The sequence below is a fragment of the Heloderma suspectum genome, chromosome 3 (assembly GCF_057233095.1).
Source record: "Heloderma suspectum isolate Gila_16-S chromosome 3, 16-S_ref, whole genome shotgun sequence".
Classification (NCBI taxonomy): domain Eukaryota; kingdom Metazoa; phylum Chordata; class Lepidosauria; order Squamata; family Helodermatidae; genus Heloderma; species Heloderma suspectum.
The window spans coordinates 125,801,550-125,817,434 of NC_139460.1; the positions used below are offsets into that span (position 1 = coordinate 125,801,550).

The 15,885-nt window shown below is 43.2% G+C and overlaps 1 protein-coding gene across 8 annotated transcripts in view; it reads left to right on the forward strand.

Moving 5' to 3' along the window:
* Window positions 1-342: 342 nt before the first annotated feature.
* The window catches only part of LOC146350192 (interleukin-1 receptor type 1-like), a 39,888-nt gene continuing 24,345 nt past the window's right edge, over window positions 343-15,885 (forward strand). The window contains exons 1-4 of one of the 8 annotated variants that reach the window (XM_084844434.1): window positions 863-919; window positions 10,168-10,262; window positions 13,108-13,238; window positions 13,322-13,388. In XM_084844434.1, the coding sequence (XP_084700560.1) occupies window positions 13,328-13,388 (61 nt within the window). In that variant the 5' untranslated portion in view covers window positions 863-919; window positions 10,168-10,262; window positions 13,108-13,238; window positions 13,322-13,327. Of the gene's footprint in view, window positions 1,346-10,167; window positions 10,263-13,107; window positions 13,389-15,885 lie in introns of all 8 variants that reach the window. The other 7 variants (XM_084844427.1, XM_084844431.1, XM_084844430.1 and 4 more) reach the window with 7 other exon arrangements.

Here is a 15,885-nt window from a genome sequence, read left to right on the forward strand (position 1 = left end):
GTGTCCGTGGGAGGAGGCATTTGTGGGCAGGAAATCCATGGCCGCCCTCCATTTTCTCTCGTTCGACAACAGGGGTGATGAGTCAGCCATTTTGGGGTGGGGGGCACTAATGTTCAATGTGCATCTCTTGATTATTTATTTTATTATTTTATTACATTTTTTCTACCACACAATAACCACAGCTCTCTAGGCAGGTAAAACCATAACTACAGTAACATAACCAAACACAGTCTAAAACTTTTCCAAGTTTAAAATGACAGTATCTACGCAACTGTGAACAGCAACTTTATTTATTTATTTTTTAAAAAACCTGCATTCCTGTACCACTGCGCAGGTGCACACATCCATTCACCACCCTACAAAAAAAGAGGAGCCTGAAATTGCAGCGCGGCGACCCACAATTTCAGGACCATAATGTGGAAAGCCTGGCACTACTACGAACACCAGCGCGAGAGCAGCACCTGCGGCCTTTCGAACTCCTCCTGACTCTCCTGCAGCGACACCACTACGCAAGGATGTGTGGTCACCGGACGAGCACCGTGGATACCGCGCCGGATCCATCGACACGTGACCACGGAGCAGCAGCTGCCCGTGTGCGGGGCAGAAAATACCAGCGCAGAGGGACCGACTTCTGAGGCACCGTGCACGGGGTCGGCCTCTTGGCCAACCCGGGTTTGGCTTGCGGTCGTGTGAAGCAAAGCCAGCACGCCCCGTTTCCTCTCAAGCGCTTCATCAGCGGCCAGCCGCTCCCCTCCCTCTCCCTCGGAGCAGCTCCTGGCGGCGGCGGCCTCGCCCCCCGCCCCCGGTTCAGGCGGGCAGGGGGCGGGCGGGCTGCGGCGTCGCGGCGGCGGGCGGGGCTTCCCTCGCCGCGTTGTGCCGGAGGCGCGTCCGGGGAAAGCGGCCGGCGGCGCTAGTGCAGGTGAGGCAGAAGGTGGCTGCGGCGCGGCGCGTTCTGGCGCGGCGGCTTCGGAGGAAGGGAGCGTGAGGCTGCTTCTGCTGCGCCGCTTGGGGGCCTGTGCCCGGCAGACGGCGCGCCCCGGGCGAAGGTTCGTGGGAAGGGCCGCTGCCGCTCCCCGCTCCTCGCTCGTGGAGGAGCTGAGCGCGCGGGACAGAATCCCGGCACGGCCTGAGTCCGTCGCGGAGCTTTGCTCCGGCGGCCTGCTGTGGAGAGAGCAGGCCAACCCGCCCGGCTTCGTCTGGTTCATGGACTTCTGTTTTTTTAAGCGTGCTTTAAAAGTGGAGAGGCAAGGCTTGTTAGAGCCGCCCCACTTGCCCCGAGGGGATGCCAGGGCTTCTTCCCCGCCGTAGGCTCTTGCAGGGCTCTAATGCAGGTAGAAAAACAGCGGTAAGCCTCGCCGGTTCCTAAGAGATTAAAAGGCGCTATGCTGGCTGGTGAATGCTGGGAGTTGCAGGACATTTTTCTGTCTTAAACATGCATAGGATTGCACTCTTAAAAGTATGTGCATGCTTAACAGTTTTAATTCCATCTCATCCTGCCCCAATATTCACTGCATATATTTATATTAGCAATGTGTGCTAATGTGCCTTCACATTTCTGTCTTTCCTATGGTGGTGAGGCAGGTGTTACCAGTTTTGCCCTCACACAGGCACTCTGTTTCTTCATGCTCTCACAAAATGATGTCTTGAGGCACTCAGGTAATGGGTAAATGGCTTTGCTATATGGTTTCTGGATGCTTACGTTACCAGTAGTAAATAAGAGCTACAGAGTGAGTTGTTGTCCTTTACTTACTTGTTCCTTGACTTTGATTTACTGACTATGTTAGGCCTTGTGGGGCAAATTGATATATATATATATATATATATATATAAATTTTCAGCTGTGCTGCAAAGTTTTCTTTTGATCAGTGCCCAACTTTCCTATGCCAAAAATAAAAAAAGAGAAGGGAAGAAGGAGGGGTGAGAAAAAGCGGCACAAGCTTAAGGTGGAAGATGAAACTTTCCTTAACCTGGCAAAATTGGATAGTATGTGCTGGACACTGTGTAGTATTTATTTACGGTATTTGTATCCCGCTTTTCAGGAAAAAAAAGAACAAAAAAAAGAAGGCTCTTGGAGCAGCTTACATGCAATCATTAAAACAAGACCAGGTTGTTGATGTTGTTGTTCAGTCGTGTCCAACTCTTTGTGACCCCATGGACCATAGCACGCCAGGCCTTCCTGTCCTGTGCCGTCTCCCAGTGCATGCTCAAGTCCATATTCATTGCATCAGTGATGCTATCTAGCCATCTCATCCTCTGCCGTCCCCTTCTCCTTTTGCCTTCCATCTTTCCCAGCATCAGGGTCTTTTCCAGAGAGTTTTCTCTTCGCATTAGGTGGCCAAAATATTGGAGCTTCAGCTTCAGTATCTGTCCTTCCAGTGAGAACTCAGGGTTGATTTCCTTTAGGATGGACTGATTTGACCTCCTTGCAGTCCAGGGGACTCGTAAGAGTCTTCTCCAGCACCACAGTTCGAAAGCATCAATTCTTCGGCGCTCAGCCTTCCTTATAGTCCAGCTCTCACAGCCATATGTTACTACTGGGAAAACCATAGCTTTGATTATATGAACCTTTGTCGGCACGGTGATGTCTCTGCTTCTTACTATGCTGTCTAGGTTTGCCATAGCTTTCCTCCCAAGGAGCAAGCGTCATTTAATTTCATGAAGACCATCTTACAATCTAAAAAATATCAATATAGTACATTGTTGGAATGATTTAGATAAATGAACTGGGGCTTTTTTCAGTCAAATAGCATTTTTCTACTTTATATTGGAATAATTATTTTGAACTAGGAAGGTTAGATGTGTATGTATTTAAAGATGCTTGAAACTTGGAAAATGTGTTGGAAATGATGTAGATTTTTTCTGAAAAAATAAATAAATGCGTAAATAATAAATAAAAGGGGGAGAGAAGGGGGAACAAGCTGGCAGTGATGGAAAAACCCAAAGGCCTGCGGTTTGTAGCACTCTTAAAATGGAATGCAGGAGATAGTATGTGGATTTCCTTAGATTTGTCTACTAGTTCAATCCAGTTTCAGAGTAAATAGGTAACACACATCGCTAAATTACAGGCCAAGGCCAAGGGCTCAGGGCACCAAACACATTTTCTGTACAGGCTGCATTGAATTGAACATGAGATGTGCATGAATAAGATGCAGTTGATGGTCATGGTGTGATGCACAGGATAAGTTCATTGTGGATTGTTTTCTGAGTTAACAGAAGATTTTCCAAATCAAACCCTTGAGAGGAATGCCCTAGAATACAATTAAATCTTGCAGTTCTCTTAGGGCTCCTTCACACCTGGCTTTTATCCTGCAATTGAGATTGTTCCCTCATGGAAGTTTGTGGGCTTTTTACATGATGCCATGATCATCCAAGGTGTTTCCTGCACTAAATGCCTTTTGTTCCATTTTTAAATAGATCGCAGATAATGAGCTATCAAATTACCCCATTGTGTTCCACTTCAGTTCCCTCCGTCAAAAGAGTTAAAGCTGCAAGAAGAGGAGTGAGATCAGTGAAAGATGATGGAAGACTCATCTTCTAGCTACCAGGGAGAAGGAGGGGGGAAGGGGTGGGGGTAAAGGAAGCATGTGAAAAAGGGAGTCATTATGATCTTGCATTTAAAATGGAAGCAGAAAGCACCGTTTTAAATGCAGGATTTTAGGCTGGTGTAAAGATGCCCTTATTGTAGATGTAGACCTACATCTAATGCCATGTGAGTGGGCTTCTGCTCTTGCAAGGTGACCTCATTTTCCTCTCCTCCCCTGTGTTGCACATCCCTGAAATTTGCTCCAAAGGGTGTAACCAAAGCAGGTGCTGAAGAGGAGAGGAGGAAGCTATTCCACTAGCAGTTTCTCTCTTGCTGGTGGACAGACAGCATCAAATACAACCCTTGGTGAAGAAACCTAAAAATAGATGTCATCTCCCCGCCCCTCGCCTGCAGAATTACTTTCTAACCCCTTTTTGTAAAATGATCTTTATAAAGCTTGAGAAAACAGTTGGTTTTACATGTTCATGAATAGGACAGTCAGCTTGTGTTAACAATCCTGGCGAGTGCTTTGCCTGCGTATTTGGGATGTAACAGGTAATTGTAGCATCCTCATCTTGCTTTGTGCCAGGTAATGGTAGTGCATTGTGGGCCTGTGTACGCTGGATTCTTTGTGCATTGGTGCCCCTTCATGTTGGCGTCAACCAATGCAGAAAAACTGAGTGAGACAGTGTGGTTTGTGTGGAGGGGAGCTGTGCCTGGGGATTGGCTTTGTGGCTGCAATCCTGATGCATTGCTGCACATTGAGTGCTTATGGACTCAGGACTGTGAGAAAGGAACTTCTTTTTCCAAACTTGGAGCTTATTCGGGCTTTCTTCAGTCAGTGAACCTGTGAAAAGCAAACTTGTGGAAACTTTCGATTCAGCAGGAAAACTGTGTAAACAGCATAAACAACATGGGGTAGGCTATGTGAAAGGTTTCTGAACTCTTGAAATTTGCTAATTTTTAGCCAAGACACACAAGAGTATTAAAGGGATCCTGTGAAAAGGGGAAAAAAAAAGACTTAAAAAAAAAAGAAATAGCTACAACACTGAGGTACAGGGCACAGATATTGTTGTAGGGCAGGGCTGGGCAACTTGTAGCCCTCCAGATGTTTTGGCCTATAACTTCCATCAACTCTAGCCAATGTAGCTAATGATGAGGGATTGTGGGAGTTGTAGTCCAAAGCATCCAGAGGGCCACAAGTTGTTTACCCTGTCATGGGGAAGAAACCATGGATGCAGGAAAATATTCAGTAGTACTGCATATGGGGCTGGCCCTGTCATAAGGCACAGTGAGGCAGCTGCTTCAGGCAGCAGATGCTGGAGGGCAGGGAGCATAATCGCTGAGGGTTGGAGGCATGCCCTGCAATCTTTCTAATCTAGCCTGCTTCCCTCAAGTGCAGTGAAAGATACTTTCCCATTACCAGCGTTGAAATAAAATTCAACTGCTAGTCTGGTTGGCCTCTATATGTGGGGGGTGGTTGTGGAGGGGCACCATCTTCTCACTCCAGACAGCAAAACCTGTTCGAAGTGAGTGAGCAGCGTGGAGCAGGGGAAACGTGGCATTCCTGGGAGCGGGGCAGTCGGACGTGCCGCTATGACACTTCCTGTGTGTCGCCTGGCCTCCCCACCCTGCACTCCAAGGTCCCGTGGCTAGACAGCCAAATTCAGCTGTCCAGCTGTGAAAGCAGGGTGGTGGGAGTGTGGAGGAGATGTGCTCCTCATCACTTCTCCCACCCTACACTGGATAGGCGGTTGCCCCCGGATGCAGAGGCGACCGTCAATCCCCATAGGATTGCTCTCTCTGAAAAGTCCGTGGGAACTGTTGGTCTGAAGAAGTGGACTGCATTTTGGGGGACATCTTAAAATCCTCAGAGTCAGAATCTAATCTTCAGGAGTCCGTATTGAATTTTTAAGCACCAGGCCTTTTAGGCTGGAGAGAGAAATGTCAAAACTCTGCTTGCTTTGGCAGCCGGTATACTAAAACTTGTCAAAAATAAATAAATCCCAGTCTTGCTTTGTACAGCTACATTTGGAAGAACACTGTTTTTTTCTCTGTGTGTGTGTCTCTGCTGATGCAAAGGTAGCTACTTTTCCGTATCTATTGAAAACCTACCTTGAAAAACATATTCCCTCTTTACAAAGGGAAACGCAAATGGAATTTGCTATGTTCAGGCTGAGGGCAAAATAATAAGGGTTGGTTTTTACGTGACAGGTTGTATTCTTGTATATTTACATGCATACTAGGTCAACTGCAAAAGGATTTGCACATCTAATTCATCAAAAATTCTATACTGGCCTCTGTCAATTTAATTTCAGATGGTTTGGATTGCATAAAACACAACAACATAAAGCATATTAACAAAAACAAAACTTCCAAGGCTGACCAGTTTAGCTGTAGTCATGTTTTCTATCAATTTACTTGGGATAGAAGTTAGACTGAAAAGGCCTGTGATTTCTTTGCTCCCATCAGCCCATTTTTTAAAAAACTGATGTCACACTGGCTACCTTCTAGTGCTCTACTAAGGTGGTTGATTTTAGTGAAAATATGCATATTTAAGTTAGAAGACCAACAATTGCATATTTGCAATCTTGAAGAACTCCTTGGTGGATGGCATCCAGACCCAACATTACTTTTTAATTTATCATTGAGTCAAAGAACTTCACCTGACTTGGTTCTTTAGCTGCCCTCCTTGGACAAACCCATGGTGAGGCTGCAGTGCATGTGGGTTTGTTTTTTTTAATATCCAGTCCCCACTTGGGGGTTGTGTCATGTGAACCCAGTGAGCATGAATTATGCGAGGGTTAAACAACCCTCGCATAACCATGCTCACTGAGTTTGCACAAAACCCCGCTCGGGGTTTGCACAACTCCGAGTGGGGTTGGATATGGAACCTTGTGGGTTGAATAACCCATGATGAGCTACCGTGTGTTGTTCAAACTCGGTCATTGATTCAGGACAGGGTCTCTGGCCAACATCTCTTAAAACGCTGTCACACTAATTGGAGTACCCAGGGGCCACAGCCAAGGCTTTCTTCACACGGAGCTTTTATCCTGCGATTGAGATTGTTCCTTCATGGAAGTTTGTGGGCCCTTTACATGATGCTGTGATCATCCAGGGCGTCTCCTGCACTAAATGCCCTTTGTTCCGTTTTTAAATATATCCCAGATAATGAGCTATCAAATTACCCTGTTGTGTTCTGCTTGAGTTCCCTCCGTGAAAAGAGGGCAAGATCAATGAAAGATAATAGAAGACTCAGATACAGGGGGGAGGGGGAAAAGGAAGCACTTAAAAAAAGGGTTCCGTTTTAAATGCAGGATCACCACTGAGTCCCTTTACATGCGCTTCCTTTCCCCCCCACCCCTCTCCCTGTATCTGAATCTTCCATTATCTTTTATTGATCTTGCTCCTCTTCTTGCTGCTTTTAACTCTCTTCATGGAGGCATTTAGTGCAGGAGACACCTTGAATGATCATGGCATTATATAAAGAGCCCGCAAACTTCCATGAAGGAGCAATCTCAGTTGCAGGATAGAAGTTCTGTGTGATGAAGCCTTATCATACCGTTGTATAATGGCCTGTCTTGCTGAATGGCTTTCTACTTGTGAAGTATTTAAAGAAAATATGCCGTTTTCACCTGCCTTGTCAGTTCATACTTGTTTTGTCAAAGCTTGTTTTCCTTTTTGTTCTCATTTGGACAAGACTTCCATTCCCCTTCCTTCAGCTTTTACAGCTTTTGGGACTAATCTTGTTAACCACCGTGGCATCATCTTGGACTTTTTCCAAAACTATAGTATATATTGTAGCTGAGCTCCTATTATTATGGTTTTGAATAGCTTCCAAGAATCCTAAAGAAAGATGAGCCTCCCTGACTTTCAACTTCCATTTTTTGAGAAGTTTCCCCATTTGAAATTAAATGTAACCAATGTGGGCAGGTTTCAACTTCTATTTGAGTTGACTTTGATAGCACTGTGGTCACTGTTCCTGGCAGGTTTGACAATACTTGCATCTTTTACGAGATCCAGAGCATCACTCGGAATTGAGTCTTACTGGTTCCTCCCCTATACTTCGTTCTATGACTCATTGCTCCAAGGCACTGTCATTGAATGTATCTTTGTTATGACATGAGGGTAGTTGAATTTTTCCCATTATTACAATGCTTTTTCCTTTGGTGGTCTTCCTGGTTTTCTTTATTTCAAGATTACCCTCTTGATTCTGGTCAAAGGGATGTACTGTATTCCCAGTATTAAACTATTTTTTGTTCCTAGTATTTCTACCTACAGTGATACTGCAGAGGGGTGTATTGCTCTTAGGTTTTCTACTTTGTTGGAATCAGTGTCGTCTTTGACATACAGAACTGTTCCCCACCCCTCCACACACCCTTTCCTAGTCATTCTATAGACTTCTCTCCAGTGAATCTATAACCCACTTATTCCCTCTATTCCACCAGGCTTTTACTATGCCTGCCATATCTATATCTTCTTATCAAATCAAGCCTTCCAGTTTCCCATCTTGGCTTGACTGGTATTGTATCTATTCATGTTGTTACTTTTTAATGTTTATGAAGCACAGCATTTTTACAATTTCCAGGGAGTAGTTGTGTTAGTCTATCGGAACAAAAACAACAAAGAGACTTGTGACATCTTAAAAACTAACACATTTATTTTGGCATAAGCTTTCGTGGACTATAGCCTTCTTGCAACTGATGAAGCAGCCTGTAGTCCACAAAAGCTTATGGCAGAATAAATTGTACATCTTTAAGGTGCTAGAAGACTCTTTATAGTATCTTTAGAAATGGAGAATTTTCCCCACAGATAGCTCTGTGCTATATCAAATATTCAAGCATTTAAATTAGCATTTTCAATGACCCAAATACTAAAAAGAATCCAGCAACTAAAGCCCCATGTAAAACAAGCTATTTCTAGTCTTTCCTACATCTAGTCTTTCCTACATCTGCTGCTGAAAGCTTATTGAAATGCTTCTTTCTAAAAACAGCCATACATATTTTCCCACACAGGACAAATTATGCTTTGTTGACATGTAAAGCCTTGCATGTTTCTCTTTTCAAAATGATAATAAAGCTCTCTTTTGTGACCAATTTTGTGCCAGTGCCTAAACCAGCCCTCCCCAGCCAGGTTTCCTCCAGATGGTTTGGACTTCAACTCGCATAAGCCCCAACCAGCATGTCCAATGATCAGGAATGCTGGGAGTCCCAAACATCTGGAGGGTACCAGGATGGGAAAGGCTGCCCTAAATTGTGACCTAAGTTCCTATCTGATCCAGTCAGGAAAGTCATATCATCCTTGTAAGTGCCGAATCTGGCTGAGCTGTTGCATACCTCATTCAGTTAAAGTGTGGGAGATAGTGCTCATTCCCTTAAATGAGTTGTGTTTTTCTGGGATAAAGCAAAAAGGCTCAGTGTGTATTCTTGGTAAAGTGGTCGTTTGCCCAGGACCCCTGCCTTGAGTTGCTGGCATCTTGGAATGCCATACCCACAGGATCCTGCTAGTTGCACATAGGGTTCTTCCTTCTTCCTCTTTTTGCCAGTCTTGAGCTGGTTCCTGTGCTAAAAAGCAGTTGCATGTTCTGACCATGATTGCAAATTGAGGTAGGTAGGTTTTGACCGGGTTTTTACAAGCACAGACAGAAAATAAGCCATGGTGGCTTATTTTGTCTCCTTGCATGTACGATTTGTGAGCTGCCTAATTAGCATAATTCACCTTGCCAGGCGTGGGTTGTTTTGAAATCTGAACCTGGTGATGGCAGATGGCTGGGGTGGTTTACAAACCACCCTGAAACTCCCCATAGTTTGTTCTAGGGATTCAAGGTGGTTTGTAAACCACCCCAGCTACCCACCCTCGCTGGGTTTGGATGTCATGAGAACCCATGCCCAGTGCGGTTAATTATGCTGATTAGGCAGCTTGCGACAGGCATATGCAGGGAGGGAAAATAAGCCCCAGTGGCTTATTTTCCCTTACAATCTTGTGAACCCGTCCATTTTGTGCTTTGCCTCCAGAATTCACAAAATATCTGTAGGGGCCTGTTCTCTTCCAATTGGGTCTCTGTGGGGTTCACATGGGATAAAGAAGTCTGTAAATTATTTTTCCTTACCCATACCTACAGTTTATTACACCCCACCCCTCAAGTCATTTGCTTTCAGTGTAACTTATACTTGCTTGCTTCAGCAAAGTGTTATTGCCTGTCCCTTTTCTAGTTTTCCCCTTCCATCACTTCTATCAAAACCTCTGCTCTAGAGTCCTAGACTATTAGCTCTTCATCCACCTCGTGACTTCCTTGGCTATCTTCCCTACAGAGTGTTCTGTGGCTGGATTTCTGGATCACTTTGACTCCAGGGGTTTAAAGTTTTGGGAAACTTGGACATTATATGGAAATGAAAATTGTGTTACATGTACAAAAGGAAATTGTGTTTCTGTGCCTTAAAGCAGACCTTTCAGTCATCTTTTTACATAACGTATTTGGATATATGTTTTCTATTTGAGTTATTTCCTATGTGGTATTTGACTCTTATGTGGCTGCTGCTGTCTGTACTTTCAAGAGAATTTCTGTATACCACATAACAAAATGAGGAATAATTCTTTTAAAGAGTAGTTTTCTAAGCCCTACCCAAATCTCCATATGTTTGCAGATTACACAGCAATTGGACACAGTTATGCAAGGGGGATTTCTTCTGAACTGATGTCATTGGTCTGGGTTCAAGTGTTAATAATATACAGAATACAGGTAAGCGGCTGAAGTGAACATAGATACTTTCAGCGTTTTCCTTTATGCTTATATATAGCTCATACACAGAGTATTAGTGCAATAAAACACAACAACTTCTAATTGTAGTCCTGAGAAGGGGAGGAAAGTACTGATTGCATTCCTATGTTTCACTGTACAAATTATTGCAGATAAAGAATCTCATTAATGGGGGGGGGTGGCTTACGAGAAGGGGGTATTAGCCAAATTGCGTAATGTGTTATGACTGTGTTTTTATTAGCATCCTTAGTGCTGGCCACTCTTTCTTCAGAAGAGGCAGCTGTGTGGAGTCCTGAACAGGATCTGGGCTATGTGGCTCAAGGCATATGGGGGAGGAGGGGGAATCTTCCCATGTTGTTTTCCTTCCCAAACCACCCCTGTCAGGTTGCTAATTTTCCTGAAGCTGCTGTTTGCAGTAAATGGTACAATCAAAATGCATGTAGCAGCAGTGCAAGGAAAAAATGGTTAGACTCCCCCCCCCCCCCCGGTGTGGCAGAGCCATAATTAGGGTTGGGGCCTCCCACAGCTGCTCTGGCTTTAAAAAGGGTGGCCAATGTAGTTTGGCTTTCATAAATCTTTGACTTCAGGTCCCTTTCCTAACGATTGGTTATGTATACAACAAATATGCATTTATTATATTAGTTTCTATTAGTTTTTTTTAAAAAAAATAAATCTATTTTTATTTTATTTTTTATTGTTTGTTACTGTTTTAAAAAATATTTTAAAAAATTTCTTAGACACCTTTTAAAAAAAGACTCAAGGCAATTTACAGGAAAAATATACAAAAACAATTATCCATATCATACTTAAGTACAACCACCCTGTAAAACAACTAAAATATCAGTGAAAACCATAGACAGTTAAAAGATACAACTGATGTATTAAAACAGCCCATTACATACCATCAAATGCCTGGGAGTAGAGGAAAGTTTTAACTTGGCACCCAAAAGTTGACAATGTTGGCACCAGGCAGGCTTTGCTGGGGGGAGCATTCCATAATCATTCCATTCCACAATCAGGGGGCCACCACCAAAAAGGCCCTCTCCCTTGTTGGTATCCTCCCTCTAAGGAAGGCCTCAGGTGTTGATTGTAGGGTACAAGAAGGCTCATACCGGGAGAGGTGTTGCCTCTGGTATTTGGTCCCAACCTGTATAAGGCTTTATAGGTTAAAACCAACACATTGAATTGGACTTGGAAACCTAAGCAGCCAGCACAAGCAGGCCAGAATTGTCATTATGTCTTCAGACCTTCTGGTTCCTGCTGTCAGTCTGGCTGCTGCATTTTGTACAAGCTGCATTTTCCAAACATTCTTCAAAGACAGCCCCACATAGAGCGCATTGCAGTAATTTAACCGGGAGGCTGCCAAGACTACTGAAGACAGGTTATCCCTGCTCAGATAGGGCTGTAGCTGGACCTGGACCATCAACTAAAGCTGGTAGATGTTGTGCCATTGAGGCCACCTGAGCCCCAAGTGACAAAGATGGCTCCAGGAGAACCCCTAAGCTATGAACCTGCTCTTTCAGGGGGAGTGAAACCCCATCTAGAACAGGCTGAACACCATTCATTTGGTTAGAAGAATCCGCACTAACAGCATCACACTCTTTTCTGAGCTGAATTTCTGTTTATTAGCCCTCATCTAGTCCATTGTTGCAGCAAGGCAGTGATCTGGCACATCTAAAGCACATATAATCCTTCTGTATTTCTTCAAGCTTGTGCTTCCAATGTGCATATCTGTAAGTGCTTGGAGCAAAATCTTGTTTTGAAAAATGTGAGATCTCCTCCCATGTAGCCCATTTATAGGTCTTGCAGTTGCTTTGTAGAATACGATGGGGGTAAGGAGGAAGCATCATGTGCACATACCTAAGAGTACTGTCACATTTGTTAGTGACAGTATTCTTAGGTATGCAGTCATGCTCCTGCATGCCCATACCACTTGGCAAACACAGCAAAACAATCTGTAAATGCAGATATATAAACAAGGCTGTCAATGTGGATATGTAATATTTTATTTTAGGTATCTGTTAGCTGCCTTTCAAGACTGTAGTCTTTTATTTATCAAAAAGGGGCTTGATGAGTGTTGGGCAAAGGCTGAACTATTGTTGGGGAGTGAGTGACCTTGTGGAAATCTCTGAAGCTCTGAGTAGTTTTGTATGGCAGTGTGCTGTGCAACTTCTAAAGAATCTAAGCTTGACCTGGGCAGGGATTTTAATGTAAGTGTCACCATTCCTAGAATGGCTTCCTGTCAGTTTCCAGGCCCCATTCAAAGTGTTGGTATTAATCATTAAAGCCCTAACAGTTTGGGGCCAGCTTACCTGAAGGATAGCATCCCATATGTCTTACCAGATCTTAAGGTCATCTTCTGAGGCCCTTCTCCTGGTACCCCCACCTAGAAGGTGTGGCAATTGTCTACCAGAGGGAGGGTCTCTTCAGTGGTGGCACTCTGGATATGGAATGCCCTCTGTAAAGATGTGCTCTGGGCTCCTATGTTACAGTATTTTCGGTAGCAGGTGAAAACCTTTATTTTCTCAAGCTTTTCCATTTTAAAATCCTTTTTTTAGTGCTTTTAACATTCTTTGCACTAATATTTTCTATTGTTGGTTTTATTTTGGTTTTATGCTAGTGCTGGTTTTATTTTGCTTTCAGGTTCATGTTTGTATTTACTTCATGTAATGACTGTAAATTTTCTCTGGAAACTGACCAGAGTAACTTATTTAGTTGGTGGTATATTAATATGATGATCAAGCAGGGCTGCTTTACAAAATATTATTTCTTTTTTTTACACCACAAAATAGATGGTAGAAATCAGGCTACTGATTTTTTTGTGTAGGTTATGCTTAGTTTATGAACTTGAGCACACTCCGGGAGAGAACGCAGGACAGGAAGGCCCGGCATGCTATGGTCCATGGGGTCACGAAGAGTCGGACACGACTGAACGACTGAACAACAACAAAATGCTTGGTTTGATTTGCTTCATCCTATATACACATCATGAACTTTTAAAAGGCAATGCAGGTTTGAACATCTTTCCATTCCTTTACCAGCAGAAGATGTTCTCTGCTTTGTGGCTCATCTGTTGGATCTCCCTGGTTGATTCTTCCTTCAGGACTTGTAAGTCAACTATGTTTCCACTTTGTTTTTATTTTATTTTATTTATTTGTTTATTTACAGCATTTGTATACCACTCCATATCTATAACAGATTCTGGAGTAGTGAACTTAAGAGGTATAATAGTAAAAAGATAAAAGATTAAAACACCATATTAAAATTATTAAAAATAGAATGCGAATAAAAACTGTGGCTGGTCATTTAAGGAATGCTTCCTAGAACAGAACTGTTTCCAGGATGCGCTGGAAGCGAGACAATGTTGGCACCTGCCTGACTTCCAGGGGCAGGAAGTTCCAAAAAAAGGGGGCCACCACACTGAAGGCTCTTCTGTGGGTGGACTTCAATTGGACATAGGTCCATGTGGAACCATGTGGTCTGTAGTAGCTCTGTAACTTATACAATATACTACTTAAGCTGTGGTCAGGTGTCTTCCTTTTTTCAGGATGGAAAAGTCAACCAGGACTTTCAGTTAGGAAAGGATCCATTTTATCTATCTTGTTCCGCAAAGGGAGAGATAAGGAGATGAGCTTTTTTAATTTATAAAAATACATTCATTCTTCAAAGGACCTTGAAGAAATCTTTTTTTTTTCTTGCATATCCATATGCACACTCTAGCTTGTATAGCTGACAATATTTTGATACTTTAGGGTGCAATCCTATGCATGTTTAGACAGGAATAAGTCCTACAACTCCCAGCCAGCCATGCTATTATATTATTAATATAATAAAACCTCTAAGCAGTTTGCACTAAAATACATACATAATACAATATAAATGCAATATTAAAAATAATTACCAAACATTACTGACAAAACAATAAACAGTAAAACAGGGCAGCCATAGTCCTTCACAAGCCAGGAAAAGCCTGTGTAAATAAAAAATAAAAAATAAAAAAGTTGCAAAAGAAAGAGTCCAAATGCCAAGACAATCCTTGCAAGGCCTCTCTGCCTAGGGCTTCAGGTTGCACTTTCCATATTCTGCGTAAGAGGGAAAGAGCCCTTTTCGAAGGCCTCTGGTAAGAACCAGGGCTGGCCCTAGGATAAATAGTGCCCTTGGTGAGGAGTGCCTTTGGTGCCCTACCTCCCACCCTCCCGCAGTCAGTTTTGCAGGGCCACCCATGGGGTTTACGGGGCCTGGGGCAGGCGTGATGTCCATCGAGAACGACATTGCTCAAAACCTTGATGTCTCAGCTGCTGTGCTTCAGTTCGGACAAGCCAAAGTTTGAAAAGCCACATGCGGTGCAGTGGCGATGCACCAAGCAACACAGCAGAACTAACACAGGTTTTGCTTACAGTATGTTTTGTTTTGTAGCAGTTCCTATCTTTTGATAAGCATTCTTTATTTTAGACTATCCATTACTTTTATCTTTAAAAATAATAAAGAAAAGTTATAAGTAAAAAAGGTATCCCGCTGACCTCTTACAGCTTACGGCTTTATTTTATTATCATTTTTATAGTGCTTATAGTGTTTACAGTATTTGAAGTGCTCAGAAACGCTCCCTCAAAGTAAAGCTGTGTTCCACTGATTTTGACATAGCACAAATGACATCAAAGTGGAAATGGAAAAAGAAACATACTTTAAAGCTAATCGAGGGAAGATCATTTCTGTAGTTAGTACCCAAACAACCTGTTGAACCTTGAAAGAAAAGTTAGGCACTTACTTTTTGCCACCCTAACTCACTGCAGACAATTCTTTAAAAAACATAGCCACTGACCTCAGCTTAGTGCCCCTCTCAGCTCAGCTTGGCACCCCAGCTTACCCACCCCTAAGGCCAGCCCTGGTGAGAACTACCTGCTGCTGAAGTTGGGTGATAAGTAGAAGAATGGGGTTGGGGGAGGGATACAGGGAGGTGCAGGTGACAGGAGGGAGTGCTCAGGATTCAGAGCCTTTCTACGTGAGGCTTTTATTCTGTATTCGTGGTTACTCACTCATGGTAGTTTACAGGTCCTTTACACAATGTCGTCATTCTCCAGGGCCTCTCCCATGCTTTGTGACCATTATCATAGGAGTTTTTCTTAACAGGGAAAGTGTGGTATTTTTTTCTGAATGGCCTCGATAACCCCATAGAAATCTTATGTAATTGCACAATTCTGCTACTAATCTACAGTGCCACCTAGTGGTTGTATAATGGAACATATAGAAAGGCAGAGGAAAAAACCCTGGGGGAAAAAGTTTGAAGGAACTGATCTTAACCCTGCAAAGAATCCAGAAGCAGAAGCCTTGGTAAAGGTGTGGGTTAAAAGTTTCATGTAGAAACACTGGCTTGGATTCAGTCAGGCCTGGAGAATAATGCTGTGAGCAGATGTTGTTTGCTTTGTAATGCATCTGAGCATTAAGTGGAAGAAGTTCATACACTATTTATTTATTACATTTCTATATCTCCCAATAGCCAAAGCTCTCTGGATGGTTCACAACAGTTAAAACCATAAAATACAAGACAGTAAAATACAAATATAAAAGTTTAAAACTACAGTATAAAATAAAAATAATAATCAAGTAG